This window comes from Perognathus longimembris, chromosome 4, assembly GCF_023159225.1.
Source record: "Perognathus longimembris pacificus isolate PPM17 chromosome 4, ASM2315922v1, whole genome shotgun sequence".
Lineage (NCBI taxonomy): Eukaryota > Metazoa > Chordata > Mammalia > Rodentia > Heteromyidae > Perognathus > Perognathus longimembris.
The window spans coordinates 4,687,204-4,706,056 of NC_063164.1; the positions used below are offsets into that span (position 1 = coordinate 4,687,204).

The 18,853-nt window shown below is 42.6% G+C and overlaps 1 protein-coding gene across 9 annotated transcripts in view; it reads right to left on the minus strand.

Moving 5' to 3' along the window:
- The window catches only part of LOC125350169 (UDP-glucuronosyltransferase 1A7), a 193,071-nt gene that overhangs the window by 88,816 nt on the left and 85,402 nt on the right, over positions 1–18,853 (minus strand). The window contains exon 1 of one of the 9 annotated variants that reach the window (XM_048344496.1): positions 9,541–9,747. The exons of the other annotated variants lie outside the window; for them this stretch is intronic. Within the exon in view, the coding sequence (XP_048200453.1) occupies positions 9,541–9,723 (183 nt within the window). The 5' untranslated portion in view covers positions 9,724–9,747. Of the gene's footprint in view, positions 1–9,540; positions 9,748–18,853 lie in introns of those variants that run through there. 9 annotated transcript variants of the gene reach the window in all.

Below are 18,853 nucleotides of genomic sequence, written 5' to 3' on the forward strand. Positions count from 1 at the left end.
ACAGAAATTAGAGACTGTGCATTTGCTGAGACTATTACTCTTATTTGTGTCAAGACATTTTCAATTGCAAATGACAGAATCCCTGTTTAAACTGCCTGGAACCACAATATACTCTATAATATTTTAGGGTATATGTCCCAACTAATGAAAGTAAGTCATACAAATGCTGGGTGGAAATATTACTTGCAGTTGATGTCACATATCTAACAAATTTTACAGACTAATGATAGAAATTAGGAATTGAAGTGATGTCCTGAAAAGATCTATGATTTGGAACTGGAAGCATGGTGCAGGTGAGAACACAAGACACTTGTTCAACACTCAACACCAGCACACACACACACACGCACACACACACACACACACACACACACACACACAGAGAGAGAGAGAGAGAGAGAGAATCTATGATTTTTTAGCACATGAAAGGTAAGAGAAAGAAGATTACATCCAACTTGATGCTAGACTTTTTCAGAAAATAGGCATAAGAATTTACATTACATATTTGTATAAATTGAGAAAGTTGCACACAAAACTGTTAAGTCATTTACCTACAGGGGATAACATATGTGGAACAAGCAAACATTTCACAAAGTACCACATTTCTCACAATTTTCCTAATAACTAGACATAAAAGTACTAATAAAGCTCATCTTGAAAATTATATTTACCTATGTAAATATTGTATGCACCTATCTACAGAGGGTAGATTTGCACAACTTGCTAGTACTAGCACAAAGAACTGGCACCAAATAATTCAAAACTAGAAAGAAATCAGAATTGCAACAAATGTCAATGGGAAATCTCATCTGAGTGAAGATTTGTTTTTCAATGTCTGTAAAGTCACATCTCCACTATGGAGCCACAGCCATATCTCACCAGGTCACACTCAGTGAGCCATAGAGAGAAGTCCTACCTTCGACAGTGGCTTTCCCTCGTGGCAGTTCATCCCACCAACGTACACCATGTTGGGCATCACGGGTCTGGGAAAGTCCAAGACAAAGTCAGATCGCAACAGCCAAATCGACACTTGGCTGAACAGGTCATATGGAGTGACTGGCGTTTGAAGAATTTCAGAGGCTATGTCAGTGCATTTTTGAAGAAAAATGGACAAAATAAAAGTTCATCCAAATGGGCTATACAGTTCCACATTCTGTCCTGGAACGTCATGGCATCTGTGAGACTTAAGATAATCTCAAGGAATATAAGAAATGGGAGCGGGGCACTGAGCTCCTTCATCAAGGTAATGACAAACTACTCTGTTGGTGAAGAGCACTGATGGGAGTGAAACATACCTGACAACAATTTAGCCACAGGCATCAAAAGCGTCCAGAAACACCACATCAAAAGAACTCTCCTTTAGGTATCTTACTAATTTCTTGTCACTGAACAGAGTTCTGCAATGTGAAAACATCGATTCAGAAAATCTATCAGAAGAGCCTATTAGTAGAGAAAAGATAGCTCCTTCCTGCTTTTCCCACTGGGGGTCCATAAAATCCTTGAACACCTGGTCCAAATCCTCCAGCGTGTAAGAAGTTGAGTACGTCTTCACTGTGAAGTTCAGCGAGCCGCCCAGCTGCCAACTCACCTCGGGCACAACCACAACCACCTCGTGCCCTCGCTGGGAGAGTTTCTCCACCACAGAGCGCATGGAGAGCCAGTGGCTGCCATCCATGGGCACCACCAGCAGCTTGCCCGCCTGGGCAAAGCCGGAGGCCAGCAGCAGACACGCACACAGAGGCAGGAGGGCAGGCAAGACTGCGGGAGCCATGGGGCATGCGGCCAGGAGCAAGCCCACTTCTACAACAGACGTTATAAAGGTGGCCAGGAATAAAGACACCAGCCCTGCCCTCAGAGAAAGGTATATATTGACAGATTGCTTTTAATGGTTGTGCTCACTGTGAACCACTTAATCTATGGACAATAAAAAAAAAAAACCTCAAGTAATATGTACCAGATTATGAAAGTTTTACAGATAAGAATAGCTTAGAGGGGGAGGGGAAGGGGGGAATGAGGGAGGAGGTAACAAACAGTACAAGAAATGTATCCAATGCCTAACGTATGAAACTGTAACCTCTCTGTACATCAGTTTGACAATAAAAATTTTAAAAAAGAAATGCAAATCAAAACAGCACTATGATTACACCCCACCCCAATAAGAATGTCCATTATCAAGAAAACTAATAATAACAGATGCTGGAGGGGATGTGGCCAAAAGGGAACCCTACTACACTGTTGGTGGAAGTGCATACTTGTTCAATCACTCTGGAAAGCAATTGGAGGTTCCTCAAAAGGCTCCCCTACGACCCAGCAGTCCCACTTTTGGGCATCTACCCAAAAGATTACAAGCAAGAACACACTAAGGCCACCAGCTATGTTCATCACAGCACAAGTTGTCATAGCTAAAATATGGAACCATCCCAGATGCCCCTAAGTAGACGAGTGGACCAGGAAAATGTGGCACATATACACAATGGAATTCTATGCCTCTATCAGAAAGAATGACATTGCCCCATTTATAAGGAAATGGAAGGACTTGGGGAAAAAAAATCATACTAAGTGAAGTGAGCCAGACCCAAAGAAACATGGACTCTCTGGTTCCCCTCATAGGGGACATGTTGAGAATATCCTAGCAGAAGATCACAATAGCTCAATAGCTATGTCCACATGGACACATAAGATTGTACTAAGTGAAATGAACTCCAAGTTATGGAAGCAAGTGGTTCATCAACTGTTGCTGTTATTTTCAATGTACCATATGAAATTTAAAAAAAATAGCTTAGAATCTTTTCTTTGATGAGAACACTTACTGCAGTGTGAGTTTTCAAAGAATTATAAAGAATATACTGAAACTTAAAGGCTGTAAGATTCAGCTGATGGGTCACGCCTGGCATCCTAGCTTCTCAGGAGGCTGATATCTGAAGATTTGAGGATGCAGTTCAAAGGGAGGCCAAGCAGGAAGTCCATGAGAATCTTGTTTCCAATCAACCAGCCAAAAGCTGGAAGCAGAAGTGAGGCTCCAGAGGCTCACGTGGGTATTCTCAGTGCCAGGTAGAAACTCTGCTTTAAAAAGAAAGTGTGCCATGGGTAGGCCCTGCTGTTTGACTTGTTCCTTCTTCTACAATTCCAGATTGGAAACTGAGGTTGAGAGCTGTGCTATTCGTGCCTCACAATCACCTGATAGACCTCCCTCAGGCACCTATAGGTTTATCTCCCCGTTCTGGGTAATCCTTGAATACAGGGGATGTGACTTACATTGTTAATCTTTTTTCACAGGACCCATGGTATAGCTCGCTGCAAGTTCCCAGGGAATTTTTGTTTCATCGGAAGTTCCTCAAAGGGAGCCAAGGACATGTCGTGGAAAAAAGATAGCCTCTTCAATAATTGGTGTTGGGAAAACTGGGAATCCATACGTAGAAAGCTGAAAGTGGATCCCTGTTTGTCATCATGCACTAACATCAACTCAAAGTGGATCAAAGACCTCAACGGAAGACTTCAAACTTTACAATTACCGCAAGAGCGGGGGGTAGGAGAAAACTCAAATCACTGGCATAGGCAGGAACTCTTTGTAAAGAGTCCCAGGGGCACAGTAGATAGACAGGAGACTTGAAAAATAGGATTACATCAAAATAAAGTTTCTGCATAGCAAAGGACATAGTTATTAAATAAGAAAGGCAGTCAGTAGAGTGGGAGTAGATCATTATCAGCAATACATCAGAAAAGGCTGAAATATACAAGGAACTTGAGAAATTAACTCTTCCCAGAGCTAAGAAACCAATGACTAAATGGGCAAAGGAGCTAAGGAGAGACTTCTCCGAAGAGGTAAGAAAGGCAAAGAAACAGGAGGAAATACTCAACACCCCTAGCCATAAAGAAAATGCAAACCAAAGCAACTCTGAGATGCCTTCTCAGATTGGCCAACACCGTGAATCTGAACAACCAATGTTGTTGTGATGCCTCTGGACTCATCGTGGAAATGGCACAAACTACCTGCCACAGAGTATGACCCGGAACACACAACCAAATTTCTCAGGCCAGAGTCCTTAGGCACGGACGTGTACTCCAACAGTACACACAGCCAATGTGTCCCGGCCCCAGGAACGTGCTGCAGGTAGGCTACCACGAAGCTAACTAAAGTTCCTGCCCTGTTGGAGTTGGAGCACAGGGAGACTTAAGAAGATACCAGAGACTTGGGGGACACTTCATTAGTTACCATTGTGATAAGGACTTGGGACTCCAGAGAGGGGACAGCAGGTATGAAGGCCTCCAAGCAGGCTGGATGCAGGCAGTGAGGTCGGGATATAAAGAGAGAAGATGGTAAGATGGAGAGAGAGCTAGGCAAGGGCTGGATGACAAGATGTTGATCAACTGCATCAAGGCTGCCCCCGTCCCCCAAATCCACACCAAGAGGTCAAAAGCTAAACCTTGTTCCAGTTAGACCTAAGCTCAGTCTTCTTGGTGCTGGTTCCTGAAGAGAACTGCTGGGAAGGAAAAAGAGCCCTGGATGTTTCTACATAATAAAATCCATCTGAGTATCGTTAGAAAGGAGTTGCCGGCTTGCAGGGTTCCTTCTGATAGGATGTGATACCAAATGCACCACACCACCTATGAAGTGTCCTTGTCAATCCTATGCCAGCTCCCAGCAGAGAGGAACAGGTCTATCACCACAGCACCACAACACTTGGACCAATGCCAGGGATGAACGTGCTACCAGGGCCAACCATGCTGCAAAACTCACAGCAATGTTTAAAGCTGTAGGCTTTTCAGATGGAAAGAAAATAGTGTAGACATAGGGATCATGACAACACTCTCCAGTGGAAGGAAAAGATTAGATTTAACTCTTTTTTTCCTGAAAAATGTTATTTTTATATTCTTTTCTTTTAATTTTCAAACTGATGTACAGAGGTTACAGTTTCATATGTTAGGCATTAGATACATTTCTTTTACTGTGTGTTACCTCCTCCCTCATTCCCCCCCCCTTTCCCTTTCCCTTCCCCCCCCCATAGATTTAACTCTTAATGGTATTTTTTTAAGGAAGGTGAGAGAAAAGATTACAGATTAAAAGGTGTGCAGCACTTTCCTGCATCACCACAAATCTGAAACAAAACCATCAGGTGTGTGGTTTCAGGCAGAGGGGGGTGGTACAGAAAGGCAGGGGAGGGCAACAGGAAGCAGCAGACAGTGGTAGGCCAAGTAAAATCCCTCAATGTTGAATTATGGGTTTATAAAAGAAATAATGGACTAAGGGCTGAGGAAAGCAATAGACAGGAAGATCCAATCCCTCAACCCATAGGTTCAAATCTGTTACTCTGCAGGGGGGGGGGGGAGAGGAAGGAGGAGGAGGAGGAGGAGGAGGAGAGGGGTGCAGGGAGGGGGGAGGGAGGGAGGGAGGGAGGGAGGGAGGGAGGGAGGGAGGGAGGGGATCTGACACCTGTCCACAAGCAGACTCTGAAGAAGGGCCATTTCCCGTCCTGGTTTCCTCCCTGGAGCTCTGAAAGGCAACTGTCATAAGAGAAGCCTTACTGGCAATCTTTTGGCCAGGCAGAGCAGAAGACCTTGCAATCTCTAAAGTCTCATCCCTGTCCACTAGGTAAGCAAGTCACCACCAAAATATCAGTGTGGACCCCCAAAAGCTTGTTATGATCTATATTTTGATTCAGAGGCACACATCTACTTGGATGGCAAGTTCAAGTCAAGCTGCAGAAGGAAGCCGAGGGTGACGGAGGAGACCAAGCCTGAACTCCGTAAGAGGGGAGAGGTCGGTGGTGTGTGAGTACAAGGAGGAGCCAGGTCGTGCAGATGGTTCTCTGTTCCACGCATTGCCCCAGCAGGGCGGACTGCTTTGGCCTGATTGCTGTTGATGCTCTCAGAGGGCTGGAGGGATCTGACAGTGCCTCTGTGCAAGAGGGCATTCGACCAGGGAAACCTAAAGCTCAGCTCAGGGGTGGCTCCTGTACACTCACACTGATAGGCTTGCAGACAGAAAAAACAACAACAGACTGGACTTCAGCCTGGCCCCTTGGCAGGAAAGGAAGAGCGCGGTTAGCCTGCAACCAGCCCCTTGCTGATATCACCCTCAGAAGTCACAGAGGAAACCAGCTTCCCCTTCATACCAGTAAACTACAAGACAGGTCAGGGCGTGAAGAAGGAAGCCTTTCTAGCCCCACCTTTTTATTCTCATTCCATAATTTTCCTAATACTTTTTGTAATAATCTAAAATTTTCTAGGATACAAGAAAAACAACAACTTACTTACAAAGGCAACTTTATCAGAATTACCTCAGATGAGCCGGGAATGCGGCTGAGCGGTAGAGGGCTTGCCCAGCATGCATGAAGCCCTGGGTTCAATTCCTCAGTACCACATACACAGAAAGTGCCAGAAGTAGAGCTGTGGCTCAAGTGGAAGAGTGCTAACCTTGAGCCAAAAAAAGCTCAAATATGGTGCTGAGGCCCTGAGTTCAAGGCCCAGGACTGCTCAAAAAGAAAAAAAAAAAAAAGAAGTTTCAGTGTAATTATCTAAATTGTGATATACAGCTTAGGTAAAAAACTCACATCCCTTGTAATTTGTGTATTAAAATTCTTTCCCTTGTATTTCAGGTATAATTATCTCGGTTATAATTGTCTCACTTTCTGAGAGACAAATAGCATTAAAATGCCCAATACAATATCCTTTTAAATTCTGAAAGCAAATAAATAAATAAATAAATGGCTGGAAAATGTGAATATGAGGTCCACAAAAGGAGATTCAAACGCCCAGTGTATCTGTGGAGGCAGAAGCAGCTACTATGGAAATGGAAGCAGCTACTTAGAAGGTTAAAAGCCCAAAAAATTTAAGAGGAAAAAAATCAGACTTCACAGTTTGATAACATCTGAACTGAAGAGAACTCAGAAAACTAAGAACTTGGTTATTTTGTGACCAAAATTGTGGAAGTATTCAAAAATTTTTAAACAATTAGAGAAATTTGTTTTAATTCAGTAATGTATTTGCCACTAAACTCCAGACACCCTGCTCATAAAACTCCATACTGCTTAGATAAGAGCAAGAATATGAAAATCCTTACAATTAAAGTTCTTAAGAGCGTCTAGTTCTGTTTTTGTCTAAAGTATCAAGATTGATTTGGTTGAGGAGTTGAGGATTTAGCTCAGTGGAAAAGCGCTTGCCTGGCAAGTACAAAGACCTCAGTTCAGTCCCCAGGACCACCAACACACACACACAAAATGGGTAAGCAGACTGATCTGATTGAAAGCATAAGGTTGCATCTCAGTGTGCAAATATATCTGTGATTTATTAGGTAGTGAAAACTGCAAGTTAAAGAACATTCTGTTTAGCCTAATACTAGACTTCATTTTAAAAAGAAGATGTGAGAATTTACACTAGATACATATATACTTACAAATAAATTCTAAAAAAAAAAAAAAAAAGGCAAAACCTGAGGGAGGTGCACATAAAATTAATCAAAGTGATGAGGGAGGGGAAAGGGTACATGTTATACCCAAATCAGAGCAGTGTCAAAGCATGGCCCTCCGTGGCATGACACAACAGAAGCCTTCCGAGTTGAACATCACTGCCTCAGACAGGAAGGGAGACCTGACTGACCTGTGGGGAGAAGAGAATTGGAGGGACGAGAAAAGTCTGTCAGAAATTCTCCCTGCCATGCAAGCAAGTGTCTACTTGGCCTTTGTAAGTTCTAGGGGAAAGATGATGATACAGTTTCAAGAGACAATTTTGTGAACTGGTTTCTGTCTTTTAATAGGTTGGCCTTTGTGGAGAATTCTGTTTGCTGGATCAGTCCCTACTGTGAGGGAAAGGAGGGATTTCCTGGAGTTGAAAGGTAAGCATACTTATTGTTTGTCTTACTGCCAGACAGAGGGAAAGTTTGGCAAAGAAGTAACTACAAAAGAGCAGCTACAAACAGGGAGAAAGCAAAGACCCACTTTTTCTGTTGATAGTAACAAGCCAGGATAAGGTTAGATAAAGCAAAGAACACTTTTTGTTTTTGTTCCTTGTGTGCGTGTTTGTGTATGCAGGTCCTAAGGCTTGAACTCAGGGCCTAGGTGCTATCCCTGAGCTTTTTATGCTCAAGGCTAGTGTTCTGCCACTTGAACCATAGCTCCACTTCCGGCCTTATTGGTAGTTAATTGGAGATAAGAATCTCATCAACTTTCCTGCCTTGGCTGGCTTTGAATCATGATCCTCAGGTCTCAGCCTCCTGATAGCTAGCATTACAGGCATGAACCAATGGCACTGGGCTATTTTTGGTCTTTTCAAAAAGATGTTTATATAGTTAAAGACAACTCAAAGAAATAAGGGGGAAATCCTGGTAGCTTATGGAAGTATTTTTTCAGATATGTATGTATCTGAATTGGCATTTATGTATGACTGTCAGGGGCTGAGGTCAAATAACTTCTGGAGTAACTTCTTGTATTTTTTGAAAGGTATTCATCTCATTAAAAAAAAATCGTCAAGTAAAAAAAGAAAAATAACCAAAGTATTTTCCTGTAAGGGAAACAATAGGAATAGCAAACATAACAGTTTTTTACTGTGCATTTCACTACTTTTCAAAAACATTTAAAATGCCTCTTAAAAATATAGATAGATGTATACATAGATAGATAGACAGACAGACAGACATGTCAATTGTACACACATATATCTCAGCAAGGAAAATTTGTGAATTTACTAACATGTACTTAAATAAGTGGTTATGCTAGAAAGAAATTACACATGTAATCAATGTAAATGACAAATCTTAAGGCGTTTCTATAATGTCTGAAACCACATGGAAGGCAAGCTCTCAACCCCTGAGCCACATCCCTATTCCATTGGATTGTTTTCTGTGAGCTAAAGAAGAGATGACAAGTAACATACCTCAGGCAGTGGCTTCCCCGGGTGGCAGTTGATTCCACCAACATAGACCACGTTGGGCATCATGGGTTTGGGAGATTCCAAGATAAAGTCAGATCGCAACAGCCAAATGGACACTTGGCTGGTGAGGTCGTACATGGTGACTGGCATTTGAAGAATTTCAGAAGCAATTTCTAGGGCAGTTTTGAAAATGTATGGGCAGAATAAATGCTCGCCCAAGTAGAAGATGTGATTGATCAGTCTCTCCTGGAAAGTCATGGCATCTGTAAAACCCAAGACATCTCTGGGAACATAAGACGGGGGAGCAGGGCACTGAGCTCCTTCTTCAAGATAATGACAAAATATTCCCCTGGTAAAGAGCACAGAGGGGAGTGACAAGTACTTGGCAACAATTAAGCCACACATATCAAAAGGGTCCAGGAACACCGCATCAAAAGAACTCTCCTTCAGGAATTCTACTAACTCTTTGTCCTTAAACAAACTCCTACAGCGTGAGAAACATAATTTTAGAAAACCATTGAATGAGCTCATGAATATAGAAAAGAAACCTCGTTTCCAAGGTTTCCATTGTGCATCAGCAAAGACCTTGAACGCCCGGTCCAAATCCTCCAGCGTGTGAGAGGTTGAGTACGTCTTCACTGTCAAGTTCAGCGAGCTGCCCAGCATCCAACTCACCTCGGGCACAACCACGACCACCTCGTGCCCTCGCTGGGAGAGTTTCTCCACCACAGAGCGCATGGAGAGCCAGTGGCTGCCATCCATGGGCGCCACCAGCAGCTTGCCCGCCTGGGCAAAGCCGGAGGCCAGCAGCAGACATGCACACAGAGGCAGGAGGGCAGGCAAGACTGCGGAAGCCATGGGGCGTGCGGCCCAGGGACAGCCTGCTACTTAGGCTATCGAGATGCTCTTCTAACACATCAAGCAGGTAAATGGAGCACAGACACCAAGGTCTGTGCCAGGACAGGGTGTGTTCTCGCATATTCCTTAAGAAAATTATATTCACTGATAATGATTTGCTCATTAAAAAGACAATTGCACAGTATTCATTGAATTGCCTACTAGCTGGTTTTCCAATAGGAGTAGATTATAATCTTGTCTTAGAACAGAATTATGCAATAATTTTGTTAAATCGTGCAATGATTTTGTACTCAGGCTACTGCAATGTGAGCTTAGAAGTAGAATTACGAGGGAATAGGCTTGGATGGGACTTAGAGGGATAAAAGAAAAGTACACTTCAGCCCACTGCCAATGGCTCACACCTCTGAGCCTAGCTACTCGGAGGCTGAGAACTGAGGGTTACAATTTGAAGCCAGCCCATGTAGGAACGACCTTGAGACTCCTCTCAAATACACACCTCAGAAAAAGCTGGAAGTGGCTCTGCGTCTCAAGTGGTAGAATGCTAGCCTTGGGCAAAAGAGGCTCAGGGACAGCACCCAGTCCCTGGATTCAAGCCCCAGGACAGGGAAAATGAAAGTAAATGTCAATAAAGCTTATGTGCCTTGGATTTTGCCACTAAGTAAAATCTGGATGCAACCTTCACAGACTACCAGACTATTCCAAACAAGACTTGGTCCCTTTGGTTTCAAGCAATGACTGAAAAGTCCTTCACCTTTGCCTTCCTCACTGGCCAAGCAACCTCTGCTCATAAATAACTCTGCCTGTGAAAATCAGAAGATGAGCAGAGTGATTTGTCTTGTCCAATTTCCAACACACTTCCTGGACCATTTCCAAGTCCTCTTGAAGCCTTTGAATTAACAGTCCACCTGCATGGAGCATTCCAAGGATTTGCAGAATGTGGCTCTCAAGATCTCTTGCTATGTTCAACGCAGTAGATAACCACCCGCCCTGTGTTTCTTCTAGCGTTCTGCTGAATTCCTCTCCTTCCATGCTCTACACACACACAGGAGCTCTTAAGGAATCTATGCATTTGCCTCCCCTATGGTCCTGAGAATTCATCCTCATTGGGAGATGTGGCTGCTTCTTGTTTTCATCCTCCTGTGGCTTGAACAGAGAAAGTACACAAGGAACTCTGTTTCATTGAACTCAGTTCTGTACAGGTTTCCTTGTTATTTCATGGGTAAACCTATGGTGTAAATTAGTCAATAGAAAACCTAGAAAAAAGAGCCCTGCATAGTGTGTGGACATGAACAAAATTCAACTTACAAGGACAAGAAGAACATTCACTCCAACTGTCCCACCACCATCACCAAATAGGAACAACCTAAGTTGCAGGGGCTTTGGCAGGTCCATGGCATCTCAAGGGAACAAAGAGCCACAATCAGTTTTCTAGCACTACAAGAAATCTTCCCAGAAAGTCCACTTTGGCCCCTTCCCACTGAGAATATATTGGAAATGGATGGCTAGTTCACCTGGGATCAGGTAAAAAGGAGAAAGGAGGCACAGATCACAGTCACCAGCATTTGTATCTCGATGGTACCACTCCGTTGCTGCCATCTTTTGTGTCTGATCTCACAACTATTCACAAGGCTGAATTTGCAGAATTCGGCTGACTGCCTTCAGAAGCATGAGATGTCCAAGCCTATCTTGAGTCTTTGGATCGCTCCTCCCAGATCAACCTTACAACCTCTCCAAGACCTCAGAAAAACATAGTGGCAGCCAAGTGGCTCATGCCTGTAATCCTAGCCACTTAGGAGGCTGAGTCTGAGGGTAATAGTTCAGAGCCAGCCCATGCAGGAAAGTCCATGAGCCCCTTATCTCCAATTAATCACCAAAAGAGGCTGGAGGTAGATCTGTGGCTCAAGTGGTAGAGTGCTAGCTTTAAGCATAAAAACTCAGGGGCTACAGCGCCCAGGCTCTGACTTCAAGCTCTAAGATCAGCACATACAAAAAAAGTAGTGGCTAGTAATGGTTGACCCAGAAAGTCAATCAGTGGCTTCATTCAGCCACAAAAGATTACCCAACAATCTGGCCCAGGCCAGGAGACTCTCACCTCCATGAACCTCATACAAGGAGACAGTCCAGTCACCCTGAGAAGTCAGGCAGCAGCAGGATTCTGCAAGACAAGTGTGCCACGACTCTACTCAAGCAAAGAGACCCCCATCGCTGTAGATCTCACAGAAGATAAAACACTACTCTGTAACTGAACAATCAAGTAACACCCGAACTCAGCCAGAAACATGTCCAATGACTCCACCCAGCAGGGAGACTCCCTCCTTCACAGAGTTCATAAAAGTGGTGTGGAAAGACCTGCTTGGTTTGGGGAAATCAAGTGGTACCTAAACGAACCTTAAAAACTTAGACAGCTCCAAACAGTTAAATGCTTACCTCTGCACATTTCAGAAGACAGGGGGCCAGCCCCTGTCTGGATCAAGCAGCCACCGGTTCCAATCTACTACACAGCTCCATCTTGAAAGTGAACCACCAACTGAATTTCTAAGGAGCATGGCCTCTTCCTGTTTATCTTGAGCTGGGCAATAGGGAAATTGCCTGGGCAGAAAAAACAACTGACCTGAAGCCCTTGTAGAACCCATCCAGCAGCTGTGCCAGTGATCTTACTTAAGACTGGCATCCAGCCAACAATCCCATCCGACAGCAATCTCATCTGCAAAGGCAATAACCCAGATAACTAGAAAACTCTACATAAGCTTTGGCTACCTAGGGTTGTCATTAGCTAGTCATTCCCAAATTATAGGTTACACTAAATGATGCAGGTTAATCTCTGCCAAAGATCACCTGTAGAGGCCTTATCAAATGAACCAGCAATAGTGAAAGCATGCAAGTATTATTAAGAATCAGGGAACCGGGATGGGAATACGGCTTACTGGTTGAGTGCTTGCCTAGCAAGTATGAAGCCCTGGGTTCATTTCCTCAGTTTCACATAAACAGAAAAAAAACTGGAAGTGGCTCTGTGGCTCAAGAGATAGAGTGCTAGACTGGAGCAAAAGAAGCTCAGGGACAGTGCCCAGATCCTGAATCCAAGCCCTAGGACTGGCAGAAAGAAAAAGAAAAAAAAAGAATCAGGGAACCATGACAATTCCAAAATAAACTAACAAACCTCGAATCTGTACTCCTAAAGAAAAGGAGATCGCTTAAATCACCAAAAAAGAATTCAGAATAGGGCAATGTCATTCTTTCTGATAGAGGCATAGATTTCCACTGTGTATATGTACGACATTTTCTTGGAAAAAAATCATACTAAGTGAAGTGAGCCACACCCAAAGAAACATAGACTCTATGGTTTCCCTCATCAGGAATATTAGTATTAGGATAATCCTAGCAGAAGTTCACAATAGCTCACATAAGATGATGCTAAGCAAAATGAGCTCCAAGTTATGGAAACAAGTGGTCTGTCATTGTTGTTGTTATTTTCAACTTTCTATGTGAAATTGTGCCTTTTTTCTTTTGTCTTTCTTTCCCAAGGTTTTAGCCCTGATGTCACTGTAACTGATTTTGGTACCCTGGATATTGTATTCACCTGTATTGGAACTAAGGAAGGGAAGGGGAATATCAAAATGGAGAGACAAAGGATAAAAGACAAACCAATGCAACAGCAACACTTACAAAATCATATGCTGTACAGTTCATGCGGGCAGAGGGAAATGGGGAGGGCAGAAGCCTGGGAGGGGGATGATGGAGGAAGTAACAAGTTGGATAAGAAATGTATGCGCTGCCTTCTGTATGAAACTGTAACCACTCTGTACATCACTTTGATAATGAAGAAATAATTTTAAAAATAATTCAGAATACTATACGCTTGAGTGAATTACTAGAATATGTGAATGGTGAAACTAATACACACACAAAAGTAAGAAGCTAGACAAAACTCATTCAAACACACACACATACAGACACACACACACACACACACACACACAAATAACGGGAAAATAACAATACTGGAGATAAGGCCATGCATGGTAGTGTATGCCTGTAATTCTAATACTAAGGAAGCAGAAACAGGAGGATCTCCAGCTCAAAGCTAACTTGAGCTATGTGGCAAAGCTTTATGTCAAAAAATAAAATTCTTAGTTCTTTTTCTGCTTCCTGTCTGCCATGTCTACCTCGCTCCTTATGCTCTTCTCACCAAAGTGGACTGACACCACCAAACCAGATGGGATCTCACAGAAGTGCTAGAGCTAGCCTTGAGCAAAAGAGCTCAGGGTAAGTATCCAGTCCCCAAGGTTAAGCCTCAGTAGTGTGTGTGCACACACACAATCACACAAACATACACACAAAGAAATAGATAGGATCTCACTCTCTTGCCCAGGCTAGCCCTGAACACTCTCTCTCTCTCTCTCTCTCTCTCTCTCTCTCTCTCACACACTCACACACACACACACACACACACACACACACACACACACAGAAATAGATGGGATCTCACTCTGTTGCCCAGGCTAGCCCCGAACTCCCAGGCTCAAATGATCCTTCTGCTTCAGAGTGTATCACATTCCTACATTGAGCTTTAGAAGCCAATAGCTTTTATGTTCCTGTTGTGATGGGAGCTACCAGAGGCCTCTTGATATTTGTTTCTTTCATAAATAGTAGGAAATATGCCTAATTATAATAGTATATTTTCTGGACATTCTAAACTTAGAGCAATATGTGGCCATATGGATAACTTCCAACCAAATAAGAAGAAAGCTCAAGCTCTAAGAGGGCTGGGATGAAGACATCTTGGTGGGAGTTCAGGTATCACTGAACAGGAAGGAGAAGCCAGCGCCTCGGAGCAAAGTCAGAAGCAGCAGCCTGGGTACTCCCTGCTGGTGGCATGGAGCCTCACACTGCCTTCCTCCACGCTTCTTTGTTGAAGGTCAAAGACAGAAATGGGGTTCTCCAGGCTAATACCCAGGTGTCATGGGAGCTGTGTTCCTTCCAGAACCTCTATGTTACCTTACGTTCCAGGAAAAAAAAAAAAAAGACAAGTCTATCTAATAAATAACTTTAGATGAAAAATCAAAACTACTCTCTTTCTGGTGACCTACAGAACTGTAGCCTGCTGTGAGGTGGTGGAGACCCCAAGAGGGGGTGCCTGTGGAAAGGCCTTTGTGGGAGATCACAGGAACTCAGCCCTTCCTCCGCCTCCTCCTCTTCACCAGCCAGGGGTCAGGAGCAGCTCTGTACCAACACCATGGTTTCCTGGCCCATGTGTTTCCTCACCAGAGGCCCCAATGCAACAGAGCCAGCTTATCCCAGAGTGTAGCCCGCCAAGCTGTGAGCTTTTCTCCTTATAAATTGGTCATTGTAAATACATGGGTTGCAGTAATAATGTTATGCTGCTTAACACAGAGGAGCTGGCCAGGTCAACTCCACTCTGCTTCACTTTCACAGGCACGAGACCTCTGTGGAGCTAAGAGGACCACCGAAGCTGCAGACCTGCCTCTGATTCGGGGACACCTACCCGACTCCCCTCACAAGGGAAGAATCCAGAAAACCCCTACTGCAGAGATCCTAAGTGGCCACTTCCCCTGCTTCCTAGACATGTTTCCAGGACAAGGTGACCTTTTCCTGCCCTGTATTCTTTTGAAGACTTGTCATCACTTACACATCTGAGCAGGAGACATAAAAGTATGTTGAGCCTCATTAAGGCTCCAGGATAAACATATGGGGAGATGGAATAATGAAATCCTCCCCTCACCTTTATAACTAATATAATAAGCCAATAAAAGAGAAGGGCTAAGGCCACACAGAAGACACTGATGCATATTAAGTCAACACTGAGTTTCATCTCACTCTAGTCAAACTGGAAACCATCAGGAACACAAATTAGAAATGCTGGCCAAAATCTAGGAAATAGGAACTTTGTTGGCAGGAATGTAAAACTACTGCACCCATATGGAAATCAGTACGGAGGCTACTCAGAAAACTAAAACTATAAATGTCATGCCACACAGCAATACCATTCGTAGGCATCATATACAAAAGAATATAAGTCAGGATACAAACATAGGCACTTGTACACTCATTTTTGGTTTGGTGCTGGTCCTGGGGCTTGAACTGAGGGCTTGAGCACTGTCCCTGAACTTTTGCTCAAGGCCAGCACATTGTCACTTAAGCAACAGCTTCACTCCTGGCTTTTTCTGTGATTAACTGGAGATAAGAGTCTCACAGACTTTCTTGACTGGGAGAGATTTGATCCTTGATCCTCTGATCTCGGCCTCTTGAGTAACTAGGATTACAGGCATGAGCCACTGGCTCCAGGCTTGCACACTCATTTTTATTGCTGTACTCTTCACCATAGTCAAGTTATAGAAACAGTCTAAATGCCCCATAACTCATAAACAGACCAAGAGAATGTGGCATGTATGCACAGTGGAGTACTATTTACCTATAAAGCATCGTACTGAAGAATCCATCATCCAGCATTACTGGTTTCTTTCTATCACAAAAGCATTATAATGGTAATGATAATGAAATTGATATTCATAATACTCATGATAATACTAAAAGAGGGAAAATATGTGTCACTCTGTGTCACTCTAGGAGATTTACATATGTATATATTAAATTATTAACCCTAATAATGTCATGATGACTAGTATATTATAAGTTATAAAGGTAAGTAAAGGTTTGTACAGAAATCTTAACTTCCTCAAGGTCTTTCAACTAATTACTGGCAAAGTATTGATTTAGGATTTGAAGTAGTTTCTAGGTTCTGACTCTCTTTGGATCATATATATAATCATATATATGTATATAGATGCATATATATTAAATATCTGCTTGAAATATGGAGAATGGAAAATACAGAACACAGTAGCAGGTATCTATGCAAAGATGCACAGAAAATCTTCAGCATTCTAACACACTGATGATACAGTTCCTAAGAAGTGCAAGAGGAAAAGTGCTTTAACTAGAGTTGGAGATTTAGGGCAACTGAAACTTAAAATATGATTCAAATGACTTGGATAAAGAAATTACTTCATTGTCTAATTGCCTTATTGAGCTGACAACAAGAAAAGAATTGAAAGTGTGAAGAAAAGAAGAAGCCAGGCAGAAGTAGCTCCCCTCTGTAATCCTAGCTACTCAGGAGGCTGAGATCTGAAGATCACCATTGGAAGCCAGCACAGGCAGGCAAGTCTGTGAAACTCTTATCTCCAATTAACTGCCAGAAAACCAAAAGTGGTATTGTGGCTCAAAGAGGTAGAGTGCTGGGGCTGGGGATATGGCCTAGTGGCTAGAGTGCTTGCCTCGTATACATGAGGCCCTAGGTTCGATTCCCCAGCACCACATATACAGAAAATGGCCAGAAGTGGCGCTGTGACTCAAGTGGCAGAGAGCTAGCCTTGAGCAAGAAGAAGCCAGGGACAGTGCTCAGGCCCTGAGTCCAAGCCCCAGGACGGGCCAAAAAAAAAAAAAAAAAGAGGTAGAGTGCTAGCCTCAAGTGAAAAAGCTCAGGGACAGCACACAAACCCTCAGTTCAAGCCCCATAACCAACAAAATAAAATAAAATAACAGAAAAAAATCCCTCCTTTAGATAAACAGACTCACATTCATTCATCTGCCCACATAGACTAGGCTCAACCATTGCCAAATTTTATAAAAAGGGAAGGATATGTGATAGATCCACAGCTTGAAGAAATAAAACAGTATAGGGAAGGTGCTTATATCCTGATTCACACAAATGAACTGCTAAAAGGCATCTCTGTCTGTCTGTTTTGCTCTTTCTCTCTCCATTGTAATAAACTACATCTCATAAGACATCTGCCACCTGCATTCATCCTCCCCTCTACTTTTGGGAACCACTGAAGCTCTGTGTCTTCCTGGATTTCTCTTCTTTGCACATTTCATATTAATAGAATCATACAATGTGTGACTTTTCATATTTGGTCATTTTATATCATGTAAAGCCCTCAAGGTTTATATATGGTACAGTATTGATCTGTGTTTCTGCTCTTTTATGGCCAAATATGATACTACTGTATGAATCCTCACATTTTATAAATTATTAATCTGTGATCAGCTGTCTATCACAAATAGTGCTCTGTGAGCATTCACTTGTTGTCTATTCTTGAGGTGCATTCACAGGAGTAAATATACCAGGCCACAGGATAATTCTATGTTGAGTTCCCTGAAGAAGTACCAAACATTTTACCACAGTGTTGCATAATACTACCTGTCCAACAGCCATTTATGGAACTTCCAATTTCTCTACAATATCAACTTTTTTCTTACATTCTTAATATAGTCATCTTAGTGTTGTAAAGTGATATCTGAGGCTTCTTTTTTGTATATTGCTAGTAACTACTGGTGTTGTGCATCTTACGTGCCTCTTTTTCACTTCTATATCTGATTCAGAAAGTATCTGTTCCAGGCCTTTGCCCATCATGACAGGGCTATTAGAGTTCTTTGTCTAGGACACCATCACCTCATTGGATAGATAAAACTTGCAAATACTTTCTCCCACACCATGATCTGTCTTGGTTGTCTTTAAATGGACCAGAGTTTTTTTCATTTTGATAAACTCTAAGTTATTTTTCTTTCTTTGTACTTTGTATGTCTTATTGAAGAATCATTGATAAGTATCAATTCATGAAGATTGTAGCCCAATGTTTCCTGCTGAGGATTCTGTGGGTTTGACTTTCTAGGAACGCCTGTGGTTCATTTATTTAATGTATGGTGTGAGATAAAGGCTCAACCTTTATAGTACATTTATTTAATAACAACATATAATGCAAATACTCATAACTTTACTTACATATATAATTTTATATGTAAGTATATATATATATTGAATATATAACCAAATACATATACTAAGATAATCTCTACAAGGTCAATAGGATCAAATCATATATAGCTTCTATATCTCTGAACCCCTTGGGGGAATCCAGTGAGCCATATTGAACCTATTGTGGGTTCAGAAAGGTTCAGGGACCTTCTTTCTGTCAAACGAAAGGGTATTAGTGGTACCAGGATGCTACTTGATGCTGTAACTGATAGGTCACAGAAAAAGCCTTAGACAGGCTGAGCTTCCTATGGGCTGGCAACTTGCATCTCCTCTCAACTTGCAAGAGCAGAAAGTCAT